Source organism: Garra rufa, chromosome 12 (genome assembly GCF_049309525.1).
Source record: "Garra rufa chromosome 12, GarRuf1.0, whole genome shotgun sequence".
Classification (NCBI taxonomy): domain Eukaryota; kingdom Metazoa; phylum Chordata; class Actinopteri; order Cypriniformes; family Cyprinidae; genus Garra; species Garra rufa.
The window spans coordinates 30,973,095-30,994,077 of NC_133372.1; the positions used below are offsets into that span (position 1 = coordinate 30,973,095).

General features: G+C 33.6%; 1 protein-coding gene across 1 annotated transcript; it reads right to left on the bottom strand.

Moving 5' to 3' along the window:
• Positions 1-821: 821 nt before the first annotated feature.
• Positions 822-20,291, bottom strand: tubgcp5 (tubulin gamma complex component 5). Its single transcript, XM_073851703.1, has 24 exons — positions 20,054-20,291; positions 19,686-19,839; positions 18,784-18,837; positions 18,588-18,696; positions 18,410-18,506; positions 18,234-18,313; positions 16,512-16,647; positions 16,307-16,424; positions 16,055-16,144; positions 13,516-13,609; positions 11,735-11,999; positions 8,727-8,929; positions 8,482-8,597; positions 7,738-8,006; positions 5,767-5,965; positions 5,415-5,603; positions 5,152-5,334; positions 4,950-5,034; positions 4,657-4,777; positions 3,384-3,535; positions 3,125-3,250; positions 2,812-2,900; positions 2,624-2,724; positions 822-1,521 (listed from the first exon to the last, which is right to left on the bottom strand). Exons 2-24 carry the CDS (start codon positions 19,817-19,819, stop codon positions 1,475-1,477), a joined length of 3,057 nt encoding a protein of 1,018 aa, XP_073707804.1. The 5' UTR covers positions 19,820-19,839; positions 20,054-20,291; the 3' UTR covers positions 822-1,474.
• Between the last annotated feature and the right edge of the window lie 692 nt (positions 20,292-20,983).

The following is a 20,983-nucleotide window of genomic DNA, read 5'->3' on the forward strand; positions in this document are numbered from 1 at the left end:
TCAATTAAAAGCATCCTTGCTAAATAAAAGTATTAATTTCTATCATTTCTATATCTTTCTATTCATTAAAGAATTCTGATAAAATGTACTCAGCTGTTTTAAATTTTAATAATGATAATAATAATAATAAATGTTTTTTGAATAGCAAATCAGCATATTAGAATGATTTCTGAAGGATCATGTGACACTGGAGTAAAGACTGGAGTAAAGATGCTGAAAATGTAGCTTTGATCACAGGAATAAATTACATTTTAAAACATATTCAAATAGATACCAGTTATTTCAAATAGTAAAAATATTTCATAATTTTACTGCTTTTAGATAGCTGTATTTTACATAAATAAACGTAGGCTCGGTGAGCAGAATAGAATTCTGAATTACAAAACATTACACATCTTACTGTTATATATTTCCTATTTTTCTGCGTTTAATATATTTACCTCATTCACTTCATTGTCCTGCATTATGTATTTTAGCACTATGAACAATATTGCAACATGCCATTGTAACATATTGTAATATTATTACAATTTAAAATGCATTCATTTATTATTGTGGTTTCAAAACTGAATTCTCAGTCATTATTCTTGTCACATGAACATTCTAATATGCTGATTTTGTGCTCTAGAAACATTTATTATTATCAATTTAGAAAAGAGTTGTCTTTAATGTGCTGATTAATATTTTTGTGGAAATCATGATACATTTCAGTATTTTTTTTAATAAATATACAGTTCAAAAGAACAATATTTATTAGAATTTTTTTAACAATATAAAAGCCTTTTCAATTTAATTCATCCTCACTAAATAAAAAAATCTCACTGAATAAAACAACTATATGAGACAGCATTATATCTCAAAGTAAGGGCAATTTAATTTAAAATATGCAATATATGCAAAATATGCAATCCATGATGAAACAATGAAAAAGGCTTTAAGCAACCACAACACTTACAAATATAGGTTTGAACTGCATACAAATGTAGCCTACAATTTTCACAGTTAGTTTATATTATGTACAGTACTAAATTTGAGTTAAGTTTTTCTTTTTAATGTTGCATGTAATATACATAATTAGATCACCTGCAAATGAAATTGCTTATGTCATGTGCGTTTCACATATCCACTGCATGTTGAGGACACTTTTTATATCTGACATACTGAGCCGTAACACAGGCCAACAACGCTGAAAAACAAACAGTCAGATTGTCCACAAAACATCACGTTAAGTATGTTGATGCAGCAACTGTGCTGTAGACAGAGTAGACAATTTAACACAAGTTTCACTGTTTACAGACACAAAGTGCTACTTCTGTACCAATGAAGTGCTATTGTGATTTTGTCTCTCTCATGTGCTGTGATGTCAAATATCCTGGTAGAGGCAAACAAGAACAGTACAGTAGCCATCATGCAGCAGGACAATAAATAATCTGTCTTGTGTTCAATGCTCTGGATTAAAACCATGTTCAATCCGTTAACACTGTTCAAATCCAGCCATTAGCGACAACGCCAAGGACTCCACTGTAAAAGAATACACACACATATATGGTGAGTAAAACAAATGATGATTCTCATTGCATTTTTATAACTGTAATAATGAATTACTGTAAGTTAGTACAACAAACAGCACCTATACTTTACAATATTTCCATGTTGTACTGGTCTTGTTTGCAGTACAGTATACTGCCGTCTGAAATTAAAGGATTAGTTCACCTCCAGAACAAAAAAAATTACGGATAATTTACTCACCCCCTTGTCATCCAAGATGTTCATGTCTGTCTTTCTTCAGTCGTGAAGAAATTATGTTTTTTGAGGAAAACATTTCAGGAATTTTCACCATATGGTGGACTTATATGGTGCCCCGAGTTTGAACTTCCAAAATGCAGTTTAAATGAGGTTGTAAACAATCACAGCCAAAGAAGAAGGGTCTTATTTAGCAAAAAAATTTTTTTTTTTTTTATTACAATTTATATACGTTTTAACCACAAACACTGATTCTGTCTAGCTCTGCCTGAACACAGTTAGGGTATGTCAAAAAACTCCTCTCCCTCTACTTCAAAAATCATTTCAAAATCATCCTACATCGCTGCAGAAGTACCAACCCAGTGAACATGCAAACAAGATCAAACACCCTTAACAAAAAAGATAAAACAGCAATGTAGGACGATTTTGAAATTGGAGGAGAAAATGAGATGGATTTTTTTGACATACCCTAACAGTTTTGAACCAGAAAAAACATTATAGGCATAGCAAGACAAGATGAGCGCTTGAGGTTAAAAAAGTATATAAATTGTAGTTAAAAAAAAAAGAAAAAAAAAAGCTGATCGTTTCACTAGATAAGACCCTTCTTCCTTGGTTTAGAGCCCTTTAAAGCTGCATTTAAACTGCAATTTGGAAGTTCAAACTCGCGGGCACCATTAAAGTCCACTATATTGAGAACATTCCTGAAATGTTTTCCTCAAAAAACATAATTTCTTTACGACTGAAGAAAGAAAGACATGAACATCTTGGATAACATGGGAGTGAGTAAAAGTGAACTAATCCTTTAAATACAGACAACGTCTGAACTGCGTTAGTGAGATTCAATGTGTTATTTTCGAATGCACAGCAGTGGAGCACTTACAATGAGGAAATGAGCCTCTGCACACAGCCTTGTTCAAAATAGTCACCAGAAACATGTGACAGTTTTTAAAATCCGACTCCATTTTGTCAATCGACTCGATTCTGAAGAGAGAAAGAAAATATTTAACGAATTGTAAGTAAATCCTCATCCTAATCAAAATTTCATACATGTAAGAGTTTTGAACTTACTTCCAGGCCCCAAAACCAGCCTGCCATCTGTCTGAGAAGATGAGAACTAAATTCAGCACTTTCATGATGGCCTCCTTGACAAAACTGACCTGAAAAAGACACAGTAACCTGAATTGATGGATCAGAAATGACACAAAAGTCTATAACGGTTAAAAAGGAAAAACTAGGCCAACCATCATGGGAAAGACAGCTTACTGAATAATTTTTAACATGCAGTTTTTAAGAAAAAACTAACCAAAATCTATCTATCTATCTATCTACATATATATATATATATATATATATATATTTTTTTTTTTTTTTTACAGCTTACTTTCTCTCTGAGCAGACATCGGTCATGAATGGTGGACAAGTATCTGTAGTGGATTTTGATAAGCTGGTCCAGATCTTTTGCCTCCTGTACTTGGTGTTGAAATTCTAGACCTGTACTATGTAGAATCTGCGAATGAAAGGTAGCAAGGTACATGTCCATAAGGTAATACATGGATGATTCAAATGAAATCAAAACAAAATAGTCTGAACTCTGCTGCAAATAAATAAAGCCTCTGTTTTTTTATGTATATCAGACATACCCTTGTCATAATGTAGTTATGCAGGCTGTTGACGAAGTGCATGAGTTTGACCCTCAGAAGAAACATCCTGTGAATCTGCTGGTCTATGGGCTCTTTGGCTGTGCTTTCCTCGGACTGGCCTCCTTCTTGCCTCTTAGCAGCTACTGTCAAATCTGTGGGAAGTATTCTGAATTAATATCCCATATGAACTAGTGAATTAAAAACATCCTGATCTGTAAGTAGTGTGATCGCTGACTTAAAATAGATAAAATTGAACTATAATGTTACACAATTATTTAGTACACTGCCATTCAAAGGTTTGGGATTACTAAGGTTTTTAATGTTTTTAAAGAAGTTTCTTATGCTCATCAAGGCTGCATTTATTAGATCAAAAACAGTAATATAGTGAAATATTATTGCAATTTGAAATAATGTTTTTGTATTTTAATATACTTTAAAATAAAATGTATTTCTGTGATGCAAAGCTGAATTTTCTTCAGTCATTACTCAAGTCTTCAGTGTCATTGTTCAAAAATCATTCTAATATGCTGATTTATTATCAAATATTGAAAATAGTTGTGCTGTTTAATATTTTTTTGGAACCTGTGAAACCTTTTCAGGATTCTTTTTATGAATAAAACAGCATTTTTATTTAAGAAATCTTTTTTAACAATATACACTACTGTTCAAAGGTTTGGGGTCAGTCTTTTTTCCCTTTCTTTTTTGATAGAAATTTTACTTTTATACAGCTAGGGTGTGCTAAATTGATCAAAAGTGATAGTAAAGACTTATATTGTTAGAAAAGATGTTTACTTAAAATAAATGCTGTACTTTTAAACTTATTCATCAAAGAATCTTGCAAAAATATCACAAGTTCCAAAACAACATTAAACAGCACATCTGTTTCCAACAATGATAAAAAAAATCAGCATATAAGAATGATTTCTGAAGGATCGTGTGACACTGAAGACTGGAGTAATGATGCTGAAAATTCAGCTTTGCATCACAGAAATCAATATATTTTAAATTGTAATAATATTTCACAATATAACAGTTTTTTCTGTATTTTTGATCTAATTAAATGCAGCCTTGATTAGCAGAAGAGATTCTTAAAAAAAAAGCATCTTTAAAAATCTCAAACTTTTGAATAGCAGTGTATATATATATATCTTATTGCCATTTAATACCGTATCCTTTTTGTAATAATATCCACTAGACCACTACTTTTACTTTTCTCTTTTTATTACAAATAAACAAAAGTATTAAAAACTTCAGAAAAGAAATCATAACTTACCACTGAATCGTAATGTGTCCAGGCTATATTTAGCCCATTTGATCTGAAGCAGCAAAAGGAAGACCTGATTGTAGATTTTCTGGCACTCTGAACTAATAACAATATCTACAGGCCATGGAACCTGTTGAGAGAAATAAGAAGCAACTCATATAGAATGCATAATATATATAAATGACTATCACAAAAACGAAACAAACATTTGTGTAGATTTGTATAATTTATTGTGTTATTACAAGCTTTAAAACATAAGCAAAAATGTTCAAAATGTCAAAATTAAATTGTGAGTTTGTAACCTTATAACTTAGCGTAAGACCATCAAGGTTATTCACTGGCTGTTTTTTTCTTGCAGGATCGATAGTTTCAAGAAATATAGACAACCTGGAATCATGAGAAAGATGTGAGAGTCAGAAAGATAAATTAACCACAGGATACTGCGTGGTATCAGGTAGGGTTTAATGGTAAACCACAGGATCTCTAGAGATGTATGTGCAGTACCGGTTGCTGTCCTCTGGGTGGCGCTGTCCAACAGCTTCTTGCAGCTGCACATTGAGGAATGCCAGCTGCTGCCAGCTCTCCTTCTCCAAAACTTTATCAAAGATGGCTGTGTAGAAATCATACATAGTATCCCCAGCCTCCAACAGGAAGTAGTTTCTCATGGCCTGCAAGTAGCCCAGAAGCCTATAATAAAAGAATGAGAGGTTTAAGGACAAACGCAGTACAAAGCAACATACACAAAGGATTCATCTGCAGTATCTCACCTGTAGTCTTTCTTCAGGGTTCTCATGAGGTTTCCACAGCATTCGATGTATCTCCTCTCAATATGTGGATATAAACAAGAGCGGAGTGTAAGCTCGAACGTCTGACATGTCACAGACTCAGAGGAGCGGTCCAAAATCACACTGCCGCCAGAGAATTTCTCATGGAAGTCATTCTGCTCTAAATAAAGCCTGCAAGAGATAACACACATTACCTCAATGGAAAACAAGCTAATGAAATTGTGACTGACCAAACATAGTTTAGTGTCTGAAACCACAAATCTATATTGAACATCTTTGCTCTCTGTGTGAACTTCAGTGACGTCAAATGATTTATTCTGTATTCTGCTGTTACCTTGCAAAATTAATGGCCAGCAGGGGGTCATGGATGTCGTCCAGCTCCAGATGACGTGCTACAATGGACTGCATCTTGATCAGACTCTTCTTAGTGGCCTGTTGCTCGGTAACCGTACTTGTGGGTGAATCTTCTCCATGCCGAAGACGTGTCTGCACTGATTCCAAGAAGAGAGTGTACAGACTCTTTCTTTCGGCATCTGCAGAGAGACAGAAATCACTCATTATTAATTACTTAAGCTATAGGAAACAAAAAGTCTTTACTAATATAAAAATGTGAGCATGCAACAACAAAAAATAGAAACTAGAAAACTAGAATTAGAGAAAATGACTTTAGACCATCAATGTATTATGTTGGAATGAACCGCTTTATTAAACAGGAAGGAGCTATTCAATTCACTTTTAAAATAACCACATATTTCTTTCCTCATTTGACTTTTAGAGTGGGTATTTCTGACATCCACAACACTGAAATAAGTAGTACCTCTTGCAAATAACAGCAGAACAGTCTGTATGAAACACTAAAGATATTTCAAATTAAATTAGCCTCTCATTTGAGTTTGACTCCAAGGCCTTCTTTGTCTAAGATAATATTTGAAGGAACAGCATGTAAGCGTCTCATAAAATATTTCTGGTATTTCTGCTTTAATGACACAACTGCTTGTTTTCATTTTTTTTATTTAAAGACAGGAGTATCAATATAAAATAACTAAATTAAAATAGTTGCATTCTGTAATTCAGGGCATTCAAGAACTTAATGTTCTTCAGGATTCAATGATGAATTTATTTGACTTGTCCACTTGTTTGTGATTTTGGGAATAGATCACAAAAACATTTTTTTATATATTTTTAACTTGCCAATTCTCAGCCATTTCTTTTTAAAATTGTTTAGAGCTTGATATTAAAACTGTATATTCGGTATAGAAATATTTTCAGGCTTTTCAAGACTAGTTAAAATAAAATTAAAATAAGAAATATACACTACCAGTCAAAAGTTTTCAAAAGCTGAATTTTTAGCATCATTACTCCAGTCACATTATCCTTCAGAAATCATTCTAATATTCTGATTTGCTGCTCAAATTTTTTATTATTATTATGTTGAAAATAGCAAAATAGAGTAGAATTTTGTTTCAGGTTTCGTTGATGAATAGAAAGTTCAGAAGAACAGCATTTATCTGAAATGTCGTTATCATCACTTTTGATCAAATTATAGCATCTTTGCTAAATAAAAGTATTATTTTCTATCATTTCTTTCCCCCAAAAAATTATACTGACTCCAAGCTTTTGAATGGTATAGTGTATAATGTTACAAAAGCCTCTTATTTCAGATAAATGCTTCAATGTTTCTTGAACAGCAAATTAGCATTTTAGAATGATTATTAATAGAAGGATAATGTGACAATGAGGACTGAAAATTTAGCTTTGATTACAGGAATAAATGACTTTTATATTTATTTTCAGACAGAAAGCCATTGTTTTAAATAGTAAAAATATTTCACAATATTACTGCTTTTGCTGTATTTTTTATTAAACAAATGCAGGCTTTGTGACCAGATGTGACTTCTTTAAAAAAAAACATAAAAAAACTTTTGACTGGTAGTGTATTGTCAGTTTTAATCAACAAAGGCCTTGAATATAATGTTAAGTCTGTGCCATGAACACAGGCTGGTGATTTGCTGTTCTCTGACGCAACCTCCTGCTGACGCCAGATCTACGTAGATACAGTTCATGATTCTGAATCATACATGTCCATGGATGCCAAGTTGCTGCTAAATGTAGCAGCACTAGTACATTCATAGCACGTCATTGTCGGTAAGTGCTACAGTGCTGTGTTGTTATATTTGACAACTTTGTATTATATTGCATGTGTCACCATAGGCAGAGGGAACAAATGTCTTATGCAATACAAAATAAGCACTGAAACTACTACTAAAAATAAACTTAGTTGAATCTTATCCTCTCTGACACTGACCTCTGGAAGAGCCATCCGGCTGCTCGGTCTCCTTGCAGTCCAGGTTCTTCAGCAGCTGCATAGATTTGCCAGCCATGATGATCTGCTTGAGAACAGGCTTGAGGAAGGACACCATGGTATGCTGTCGGCTGCTGGATGCCTGCTCTCCACCAGAGCTTCCACTGGCAGCGTCGCTGAGCCTCTCCTCGCTCTCCACCGTCTCAGACACGCTATACAGTGTGTAGGTAGCGTACCAGAAGTCCCTGTGGTTTACTGGTACATCCTTGTTCCTAATAAACATTTACATATATTTATTTACAGTTGAAGTCAAAAGTTTACATACACCTTGCAGAATCTGCAAAAATGTTAATTATTTGACCAAAATAAGTGGGATCATACAAAATGCATTTTATTTATTTTTTATTTAATACTTACCTGAATAAGATATTTCACATAAAAGATGTTTACAAATTGTCCACAAGATAAAATAATAGTTATATTTATAAAAATGACCCTGTTCAATAGTTCACATGCACTTAATTCTTAATACTGTGTTGTTACCTGAATGATTCACAGCTGGAAATTATTGAGAATCAGAATTAATGAGTCTCTTGTTTGCCCTGAACAGTTAAACTGTCTGCTGTTCTTCAGAAAAACCCTTCAGGTTCCACAAATTCTCTGTTTTATTAGCATTTTTGTGTAAAAAAAAAAACTGACCCCAAACTTTTAAATGGTAGTGTATATAGACATTTAAGTTTTTAGTACCTTTGAATTATAAACTCTTTGGCGGGGTCAAATAAGTGACCATGAACGATCCATTCATCTACAATCTCAAGGTATGGCCTGACTGTTTCCACCCAGAGAGAGAAAAGGAGTGCCACCTGAAAGGAAGTGGGAAAAACTGCATTATTTTGTGATCTTTTAATAATTAGCAGAAAAGAAGAGTGGTACATTGATAAATGTACACATTTATGCATCTAATGCTCAACGGCGAAATCAGAAACACTTACAGACTGCTCGGAGGCCTCGCCCACAGTGTCATACTCTATTATGGCCTTGTAGAGGGTGTTGAGTAAATGTGAGGCTCGTAATACATTGGGTGTTCCGGGCGGCACCTCAGCCACTCCTGTGCAGAAAACCCTGTGCAGCATGGTGATCTGAGCCAGATGCGGACTTAACCGTACCAGCACAGATGACAGAGTCACTGTCTCATCTATAAAGAATCACCCATAGAATTAATACTATAATAACACAAAAATAATTAGGTCTGTCAGTCGAATGAAAATTTTAATCTAATTAATTGTTAATAAACTGTTAATATTCAATGTTAAAGGATTACTCCACCCCAAAATGAAAATTTTGTCATTAAAAGCTTTATTCATCTTTGGAACACAATTTAAAATATTTTGGATGAAGCTTTGTGGCTGTCCCATTGACTGCCAGGTAAATACCACTGTCAAGGCCCAGAAAAGTATGAAAGACGTCATCAAAATAGTCCATCTGCCATCAGTGGTGCAACCATTATTTTACGATGCTATGCTTATACTTTTTGTACGCGAAGAAAACAAAAAATAACGACTTTATTAAACAGTTTGTATCCTCTGCATCACCGCAGCGCCATTTTGGATAGTATCCCCTGGACGCAAACAACGTGCACTTCAGGCTTGTGCACAATTCAGAATTGAATTGAGAATGACTCCTAAATTCCAATTCAATTCTTGAATTTGAATTGATGTCAAAAACAGGATCTAGAATTACAATTCGAATTTGAATTAAAGGAAGCAGAATTTCAATTCAATACAAATCCAAAGAAATTCATATACATAAGTGAAGTGTTTAACAATGAAGCTTTACAATATATGTCAGATATGATTTCATTACATATTCTATAAATGATATTAGTTTGAACTACCTGTACAGATTACATTGTGTTATTTGATTACTTTGAAATGAAAATAACATTTTGAACAAAACTAATCAAACATTGAGGGAGTAATTTATTTCAAGAATTTGATCATTATCTATATGTTGGAACAAAATGTATGCAGGGTTGAGGAGTGACTAGTTATGTGTAATGAAATTATGCTTTTAAATTACAAAATTAATGTAATTGTATGTGAGATTCAACACATTCTTTCTGTTCTATGACTGTGTGGAATGTCTTTGAATTGCCATGAATTTAATTCCACTTCCTGTCATTCCAACTCCAACTCAAATTCAACTTACTGTGGGGCGGAGTCAATTCAATTCAAATTCCAACTCATGAATTGAATGGCGGCCAATTCTGAAATTCTGAATTGTGCACAAGCCTGGTGCACTTTTCTCTGTCAGCTGTGTCACTCGGATACACCATTTTCGTTTGAATCACAGCGTAAATAAATGTAGAAAACATATCTGTGTGTTGCAGCTGACAGAGAACACCATACGATGTTGGCGTTCAGGGGATACTATCCAAAAATGTGTTACAGTGACGCGGAGGAGACAAATTGTTGAATAAAGTCGTTATTTTTGTTTTCCTTCTGTACAAAAATTATTCTCCTAGCTTCGTAAAATTACATTTGAACCACTGATGGCAGACGGACTATTTTGACGACGTCTTTCAAACTTTTCTGGGCCTTGACAGTGGTATTTACCTGGCAGTCAATGGGACTGAAAACCTTTCGGTTTTCATCCAAAATATCTCAAATTGTGTTCCAAAGACGAATAAAGCCTTTACGAGTTTGTAACTACATGGGGGTAAGTGATTATTGACAAAATTTTCATTTTGGGGTGGAGTAACCCTTTAATTAATCTAATTAATCGCAAAATAAATTTGACTGTGAAAATACCCACAAAAGATTATTTAAAACTATTATTGTGTTAACTGAGAAAGTATCAAGTAGACACTGCAAATTGTAGCTTTAGTAATTAGCACTCGTGTAATATTGCTCTTGCTGCCAGTGTGATATTGTGTGATATAAATGAGACAAAACACATACAGGGGCATTTTTAGCACCAATATCTTGAATTTTAGGTCATAACTGCATTTCCAGAGTTGTTGGACTGCATCATATTTGTCAACAGTCAACTGTATGAAGATATATAAGATGATGTACAGGTCCTGGGGCAGGGACCAATGCGCTAACTGCGTTAAAATATCTTCATCACGTTATTTTTTAATAACTAATTAATTAAGTCAACATGTTAAACTCACATCACTTAAAATAATACATTTACACACTGAAAAAGACAGCTGTAGGATTTACTTACTAAAGGATTAGTACACTTTCAGAATTAAAATTTCCTGATAATTTGCTTATTCATGTCATCTAAGAAGTTCATGACTTTCTATCTTCATTTGCAAAGAAACAAATGTTTTTGAGGAAAACATTCCAGGATTTTTCTCCATATAATAGACTTCAATGGGACCCAACAGGTTGACTGTCCAAAGTGCAGTTTCAAAGGGCTCTACATGATCACAGGCGAGGAATAAGGGTCTTATCTAGCGAAATGATCATTCGCTTTATAAACACTAGGTTGGTACTTCCACCTACATTTTTTTTTTAGAAAATTACCGATCATTTCGCTAGGTAAGACCCTTATTCCTCGACTGGGATCGTGTAGAGCCCTGATTGTAAAGCTGCAATGAAACTGCAATTTGGACCTTCAATCTGTTGGGTCCCATTGATGTCCATTACATGGAGAAAAATCCTGGAATGTTTTCTTCCAAAACCTTAATATCTTTGAAACTGAAGAAAGAAAGACATGAGCATCTTTGGATAACATGAAGGTGAGCAATTATCAGGACATTTTTATTCTGGAAGTGAACTAATCCTTTAAAACAACTTTAATTTAGAAACTGCTAGTAAATTACACATAATTACCAAGAATTACAAAGAAACAGCAAGTAACACACTGAATGAAATGTGAAATTATGAAGTATACTGAAATAGTATTTTCGTGTAAAACATACTCCAAAAATCCTTTAAAGGTTTTTTAAAAACTTAAAAAAACATATGTAGACACAAAGAAAACCAACCTTTGGCAATAATGTCTCTCTCAATATTATTGAGCTCCTCTTTAAAGCTGGTGAAGTATTTATACAAGGCCCACACGAACGCTTGGTAGGTCCTGAAGGGAGGATCAGAGCTCTTCTTGGAGGTTGAGGAGGAGGAGGAAGAAGAGGTAAGACCTGGAAGACAGGGCTCTGCATTGTGGCCGGTCACTTCATCAATAAACTTTTGCAGTCGGGAAACAGCCTGCCCATAGGCTGCTATGTGCTCCAGTACAGAGTGAAGACAGTTCTGTACAAAAACATGTACATTCATAAAAAAAACAGCACTTTGAACCAATCATTTGGTTCTCTTTTGCACAATTTTAGAAGTATTTTTAATAACAGTTCAAACAGTCTTACATTTGTTATCGTAATATGACAATAGCTTATTAAAATTGAATTAAAAGCATCTAATTTTGTCTTAGTCAATCAGAAATACTTTATTATTACCCAAAGGGAAATTAGTTAATAATATACAGTACAGACCAAAAGTTTGGACACACCTTCTCATTCAGGTGTGTCCAAACTTTTGGTCTGTACTGTAGATATGAATTCAACTGAAAAAACTTGTGAAAAAATATCTTTCAGGTGGTCAAATAGCAAATAGCAAATAGTGGAGCTCTGCAGCCACCTACTGGTAAAAGTTATTTGTAGTTGTTTTTTTTACTTTTAAAACTGGATTTTCCAAAAGATGGGCAAAAATCTTACACTAAACCATATGAAATTATCCATGTTATCCCCATGAATTAAAGTTAGAAATGTGGGTCTTTTATAAAGTGAATTCTACATAAAGCAGTTTTTGTATAAAAACCCCATTTAAAAAATATTTATTTATTAATTTATATATATTTAAAAAATATCACTAACCCACTGAAAACTGCACAAATGTAGAGTAAAAACTTTAATAAACAAAAATATACAGTACAGACCAAAAGTTTGGACACACCTTCTCATTCATTTGAATGAGAAGGTGTGTCCAAACTTTTGGTCTGTACTGTACATTTAAAAAAAATCTTTAAATGAAACTGATATATTGTCAATTATATATTTTTTTCTCTCCAATAAAATCTGTCATTTGTCACTTTATGCAATATTTTTTTAATTACATGTTTATCCCAATAAATACAGACATTTAAATAACAAACCCCATAAATTAAAGGAGAAGTCCGGTGTGATATTGACCTAAAGTGTGTTGAATCATGATAGCGAGTGTGAACTTACCCGAGTGTAAAATTACCGGTCGCCGCCATCTTGAATTTAGTCACGATAAGTCGAGTGTCGAGCATGAAGGAAACTACAACCTGATAAGTTGATAACCTGATAAGTTCCTTCCTGCTTGTCACTCGACTTATCGTGACTAAATTCAAGATGGCGGCGACCGGTAATTTTACTAAGGGGAATGTCTGTATAAATCTTCTTGTAAGTAAACTACCAGTGCTTTTTCAAAGTTCTCATTGTCTCGTTTTAAATGTCAGGGCCCTTGGAAGTCTACCAATGAAGTGTGGCGCTACTTTGTGCCTCGTAAATGGTGTAAAACAGTGATTTATTTACATGGCTAGTCCGATGCCCTATTCACCCTCATTGACAACCTGTTGTTAGCATCGGCTAACAAACGCCAGATTTCGGACTGCAGTGGACAAGCCGAGATGAGCTATGAAGGGTAAGTTCACACTCGGTATCATGATTCAACACACTTTAGGTCAATATCACACCGGACTTCTCCTTTAAGGCTTGACAAGGAATAGTGGAAAACAGTCTCCACTCACATTAGTAAGATGTGTGACCACCACATCATTCCTCACAGTCACCTTGCCATCATTGTGCTGGAAAATGAAAAGTTTCTTTACACCGGAGAAGAGCCTGAGGAGAGGCAGAAAAAAAAACATATGATCTTGTCTGCGGCGAAAACCTTGATATGAGCAATCAATCGTCTTTGTGATACATTCTCTTCTGGGTAAGTAAACATTCATGTGGTAGCAACCAGTACAGATGTAATCTTAAAAAAAAAAAACTCCATTCCAGAACTGCTCATTCCCTACAGGTTTCAACTTGTATTCAAATCCTTTTCCACATATGTAATCTTCACAAACTTTTGGTAAGAACATGTCTGTCCACGTTATTAACTGTAATCATGACGATCAGATACAGTCAAACAGTCAAACCAAAATAGATTCAGACACCAGAATATAATTTTTTGATATGTTTTTACTAGTGGGTGCAGGACACTATACAGTAGTTCTTTTATGTAAGTGGGGATAGCAAAATAAAGTAAACTGTGACATATTATACCCAAAAATTCTTCATACAGTGGACTACCAGTAAAACTGATAAATTTGGAACCAAAAACTAGATTTGACACTTTGACCTGACCATGTTTTTTTTTTTACATACTTTTCTATCAAAGTTATCAGACTATATCAAGATTAATTTGTTCTGACACAATTGAACTCCTGAGTTTTTGTCATATTTTATTACCATTTTCTAAACTATAGCAAATAAACTGTAAACTTTTGAAGGTGTCTGAATACATTTTGGTTTGACTGTACTTCTTTTGTGATTATGCAGAAGAATTTGGCCTGACAAAGTTTAACTCAGAGGTCTTGTCATATTTTATTACCACTTACTAAACTATATCAAATAAATTAAATAAACAGTATCTGGTGTTTTAGATTGACTGTACATTAAAAAAAGAGATAATAAAAATAAATATATGCTTTTGTTAATTTTTTTAATGTCTTGAATGATCTTTTGCATTTATTTGATGGAAAATACAGTAAAATTAAGCATTATTTTCTTATATACAATATAGTCTTATTTAGCAAAACGATTGGTCATTTTCAAAACAAATTGACAATTTATATACTTTTTAATCTCAAATGCTCATCTTGTCTAAGTCTGCATTTTTTTCCGGCCAATACAGTTAGGCTATGTGGAAAAAGGCCCATCTCATTTTCTTCCCCAACTTCAAAATCTTTCTAAATTACTGCAGAAGTACCGACCCAGTGTTTACAATGTTAACATGCAAAGTAGATCAAACGCCCTTTACAAAAAAAAGATGTAAAACAGTGATGTGGGGCGATTTTGACATTGAAGAAGAAAACGAAATGGGAGTTTTTCGACATACCCTAACTGTATTGACCATATTGAACCAAAAAAACACTAGTTCATGTAGACAAGATGAGCGCTTGAGGTTAAAAAGTATATAAATTGTCAATTTGTTTAGAAAATGACAGATCGTTTTGCTAGATAAGACCTAGTCTCGCGTAGCCAGACCTTCAGACTGATGGCTGAAGGTCTGGAACTCATGGCAGCTTTCATTGGCCAAGTCCCGCCCATAAGACCGTTTGATCAACATGTCAAACAACCAATCACAGCTCGTTTCCTTCCGCGTCACGTTTCTGTGCATCGAAATGCCCCCCACAACAACAGACTGGCATGCAACAAGTCAGTCATTGAAATAACCAGCACTGAAAGATAACGAAGACGAGGGAGAACAAGCAGTAAGTCAGTAATTTGTTCGCGAATGTCGCAAATGTGTATAACAACAATGGCGTCTACATAAGCACATTTTAGCAAAACGCCGAGTAAATCAGTCTGCGCTTTGTTTCCCGGCGGACTGAAAATAAACGCGACACTCGCGTCTTCCGGAAATCCGGTCAAATTCAACTAATCAGATGACGACTTCGACATTCCTGAAGTGTTTCCAGTTAAGTGTACCATATTGAATCAGACGTTTAGCCAACGTTGCGTGGGCGTGACGTCTGAGGCTGAGACTAGATAAGACCCTTCTTCCTCAGCTGGGATCATTCAGAGCCATTTGAAGCTGCATATAAACTGCAGTTTGGAAGTTCAAACTTGGGGGCAGCATTGAAATCCATTATATAGAGATAATTCCTGAAACGCTTTCCCTCAAGAAACATAATTTCTTGTCGACTGAAGAAAGAAAGACATGAACATCTTGGATGACAAGGGGGTGAGTAAATTATATGTACATTTTTGTTCTGGAAGTGGACTTCTCCTTTAATAACTGAACCAATAGTAACTGAAAATAACTGAGCACCAAAAGAGCACATTAGACTGACTTTTAAAGGACCATGTGAAAACTAAATTAATTGTTGCTGAAAATGTAAAATCATTTTTAAATAAATTCTTAAGTTCCATAAAATCGTAAAAAAATATTTCCCAATAATACTGCATTTTTTGTCAAATAAATAAGCTTTTGATGACAATAAAAACATCTAAAACCATCAAAAAACAAAAAAATATTGAAAACTTCGGACAGATATACAGTAGTCAACATCATACCAAAGAGTTTCCCGAATCACTTGTGTCTCTGTAACAAAAGACTTCTCCTCAGGTAGGTAGAGAGGCCCAGTGTTATACAAGTGCTGATCCCTGAAGAGAAACACAGTGATATACAAAATAACAAAATTAACTCTCAAATAAACTTAATTCAAAGCTTAATCAGCATTTCCATCTAAAATCTTATTAAATCATGACAAAAAGTCCAAATGAATGGCCTTAACAAGAATGACATGACAAGCGAAAATGTCTTACCAGACATTGTAGAGGTTGGAATGTAAGTGGAGGCTGTGTGGAAAGCGGGGAGAGTTGGGAACCCAGTATGAAGTGACAATATGCTGCTCCAACCAAGCCCTGGAGTCTGGCTCACCCACTACAAGTACAAGACACAGTGAGAACTAGGAGTTCTAGAAGATACCTGAGGACTACTATGAGAAAATGTGCTGATGCTGTCCTATACCGGTCCAGGTGACTTGGACACACTTGTCATTCTGCTCATGGTCCTCCTGTGGTGTCCTGTCCACCTGTATACCAGAATCCTCTCTGCTCAGGGGCTGCTGGCTATCTTCTTCTTCACTCTCTTCCTCAGACCATACCTGCAAAAATAGAATAGAATAGAAAAGAAAATAGAATGTAGAATAGCACTGTTTAAAATGTTTCATTAAGCATGCAAGCAAATAATTAATAATGCTAATTATTGTTAATGTTAATTACTATGTATTATTATATTGGGAATGAAAAAAACAAAAACAAATTTTTTTTTCATTATGTAAAATAAAATAGTTCAGGTAGCTGTCAAAGCAACAATTTATCATTTTTATTCATCAATATCATTTAGTTTAACTTAACATATAACAACAATTTAAAGTAAATAAACTAAAACTAATAAACAGAAATTACACTGCTGTTCAAAAATTTTATTGGTTTTTTTTCTCTCTAGTGCTCATCAAAGATCCATTTATTTGATCAAAAATACAGAAAAAAGTAATATTATGAAATATTATAGCAATTTAAAAAAACAGTTTTCTATTTTATTATAATTTGAAAAATAATTTATTTCTGTGACGTGAAGCTGAATTTTCATCAGCCATTACTCCAGCCCTCAGTGTCACATGATCCTTTAGAAATCATTCTAATATGCTGCTTTATTATCAATGTTGGAAATGGTTGTGCTGCCTAATATTTCTTTGGAACCTGTGATACTTTTTGTTCAGGATTCTCTGATGAATAAAAAGTTAAAAAGAACTGCATTTATTCACAACATAAATATTTTCTGACAATATAAGTCTTTGCTATCACTTTTTCAAATTTATTTAAGACATCCTTGCTGAATAAAAGTATTAATTTCTTTCAAACAAAAAAGAGAAAAGTTTACTGGGCCCAAATTTGGAACAGTAGTGTATACTGTAACAAAAAAATCTTTTTTAAATAAATGCTGTTCTTTTTAACATTTTATTCATCAAAGAATCCTGAAAAAAGTATCACAGGTTCCAAAAAAAATATATATACTAAGCAGCACAACTGTCTCCAACATTGATAATAAATCAGCATATTAGAATGATTTCTGAATGACCATGTGACACTGAAGACTACAGTAATGATGCTGAAAATATAGCTTTGCATTGCAGAAATAAATTCTATTTTAGAATATATTAAAATCAAAAAACACTACTTGTATAGTGTTAATAAGATTGTGACAATATTACAGTTTTTTTCTGTATTTTTAATCAAATAAAAACAGCCTTGATGAGCAGAAAAGACTTTATTTGAAAACATTAAAAATCGTACTGATCCCAAACTTTTGAATGGCAGTATTTCTTTAAACATTTTAATTTAAATAAAATTTAATTCAAAATGTTAACAAAAACTATAATAGTACATCGGAGATACAAATATAACACTGCTATTTATATAATGGCTTGGTTGTTTAAAGTAGATTCTGTCAGTATTTTTGCCAGTATGTTTATGCTTAAAAAATTTAAAATGACTTCTAAAGTCAAAAAACATGGCTCCTCTGATTTAAAAAAAATACTTTTTAATTAAAGAGTAAATACATACATGTTTAGGTTAATATGCTAAATAGTATTGACAAAGCAATTATATGCCATATCGCACAGCCTTTTAGTATATGATACTAGACCAGATCTAATCACACAATAATAGTGTAATAGCGTTCACTCACTGGAGTGTCTGGAAATGGTCCAGTGTCAATATCTTCTCCTTCCATAAGGTATTTGGCCCAATCAAACGTGTCCTCTTTCTCTGAAAGAAATAAGCATTAATTGTAGATATATCATTAGTAGTATTGTCCAACAGTATGCATGTGTTGACAAAATAAACATACAAAGTAAATCAAACCTGTTTCTTTCAATCTAGGTCTTTCGCAGTAATTCGTGTTGCATGGAGAGTCAGACAGATGGAGCAATAAAGCCAGCACACTAAAGTGGACATCAGTCTGAAAACAGACAAAGTAATAAAGATGTTTAACATATGTAGCGTTCTAAGTATTGTGGGAATGATTTTAGTGTTATCTCACCTTGGTTCCCTCAGTATTAGGAAGAGGAGAACTGAGAAATTCTTCAGTTAGCCGTGACCAACTCTCTGCTTTACTTAAGTCAGAGTGGATCATGAGTTTCTCATGAATCCTGAGAGAATGAGAAATCACAATAATTAATAGCAAAAATATCATAATATCAGCATATCAACATTGTTTAAAGCTTCAGACTTCCTACCCATTAATGGAGCGCTGTACATTATGTCTGTTGACATCAAGAAAACGATGAAACCTATCAGGAGGGGAAAAAACATGATGAGAGCTTCCCACTGCTTTTATGTGCAAAAAAAAAAAATCTTGCTTTAATTCAAGCTAGGGCTCCAAACTCATTTACATAAGATATTTTGGTGTGTGTCTTCAGCGTCCTGTTCACAAATATACTACCAGTCAAAGGTTTTTTAATGTTTTTTTTTTTTTTAAAGAAGTCTCTTCTGCTCACCAAGCCTGCATTTTTTTTTTGCTCAAAAGTACAGCAAAAACAGTATAATTTTTAAATATTTGTAATTTAAAATAAGTCATTTCTATTTTAATATATTTTAAAATATAATTTATTCCTGTGATTTCAAAGCTGAATTTTTAGCATCATTACTCCAGTCACATGATCCTTCAGAAATAATTTTTATATTCTGATTTGCCGCTCAAAAATCATTTTATTATTATTATGCTGAAAACAGCTGAGTATAATTTTTTTAGGTTTCTTTAATGAATAGAAAGTTCAGAGAAACAGCAATTTTTTGAAACAGAAATCTTTTGTAACATTATAAATGTATTTATCATCAATTTTGATCAATTTAAAGCATCCTTGCCAAATAAAATTACTAATTTCTATCATTTCTTCCCCAGATTTCCGAAGGATCATGTGACACTAACTTATTTATTTTAAATAGTAAAACATATTTCACAATATTACTCCTTTTGCTGTATTTTGGATCAAATAAATGCAGGTTTGGTGAGCAGAAGAGAATTCTCTATAAAACCATTAAAAATCTTACTGTTCAAAAACGTTTGACTGGTAGTGTATATGCAAGCCATTAAAGTGATAAATAAATGGACCAATAAATGCATTTGAAAAATACTTACTTGAAATTTGACCAGGCAAATTTCAGAGCCATTTGAAAGTTTTGATCTTCTTCATCCTGGATGGAAGTAAAATGTGAGATGAGTCTCCTGGTCTCCTGCTCTAGCTCCTTCTCAAACCTGCTCCAGTGAGCCATTCTGATGATTCAAGGTTCAACTGAAACACATGGAAAAAAACTATTGCCTTTGCTTTGTGTCACTAGATAGATAGACAGATAGACAGATAGATAGATAGATAGATAGATAGATAGATAGATAGATAGATAGATAGATAGATAGATAGATAGATAGATAGATAGATAGATAGATAGATAGATAGATAGATAGATAGATAGATAGATAGATAGATAGATAGATTTATAAACACAAACCTGTTTTATAGTTGTGATGCTGACAGAGGCGAGCCGTTGTCAACAGCTGCGGCTAGCAAAACAAGATACCCCTGACAAGGATTTTCGCTAACGTTACATGTCAGAGAAAAATATGCGTATATCTCTCGAATATAATCCGATAGCATGGGTCGAATTTAGGGCTGAGTTCACGTTAATTTATTTTATTTTCATTATTACATTTATTATGAATTCCCCTGTTGCCGCCTCCATCGCTTCAGATGCTACTTCTGTGGTGCCGAGTGAGCAATAATAACGCGGGCGGGAGCTTTACTGCCACCTATGGACGGCCCCAAACAAACGAGACACAACAAACCAACACCGCCAGACAAAACATTTGCGCTAATTTCAAATTTCCTTCACATAAAAGTCTTGAAAAAACATATCGTGCATTTTGTTTTTGCGCAAGTTTCTGTCATAAAATGATTTATTGTTTTCTAAACGTTTTGAAGAGACAAACTAAAAGGACATTATGAACAAATTAAAAATGTTACAGAACAAAACTGTAATGCAAACTGCAACTGTAATGCAAAACGTGAACTGTACCATCAGATAGTGAGCTCGCTTTATCTCAAGTGAACCTTTTGACCTACTTTCGAAACCCACTGCAGATTTATTTTTAACTGCTTGTCTTCTCATTTTATAATGGCAAGTTATGACGTGTTTATACACTACCAGTCAAAAGATTTTTAATGTTTTAAAAATTAAAAAAAAGTCTCTTCTGCTCACCAAGTCTGCATTTGTTTGATCCAAAGCACAGCAAATAGCAAATAGTAAAATTCTGAAATATTTTTATTATTTCAAATAACTGTTTTCTATTCAAATATATTTTAAAATGTAATTTATTCCTGTGATTTCAATGCTGAAGTTTTAGCATCATCACTGCAGTCACATGATTCTTCAGAAATCATT

Excerpts from the sequence above, each read along its gene's own strand:
- tubgcp5 (XM_073851703.1), bottom strand. The coding sequence starts at position 19,819 with ATGGCTCACTGGAGCAGGTTTGAGAAGGAGCTAGAGCAGGAGACCAGG. Across the intron at positions 18,314-18,409 it reads ACCTAGATTGAAAGAAACAG|AGAAAGAGGACACGTTTGAT; the intron begins GTTTGATTTACT and ends TATTTCTTTCAG. Across the intron at positions 16,425-16,511 it reads TGTCCAAGTCACCTGGACCG|TGGGTGAGCCAGACTCCAGG; the intron begins GTATAGGACAGC and ends TTGTACTTGTAG.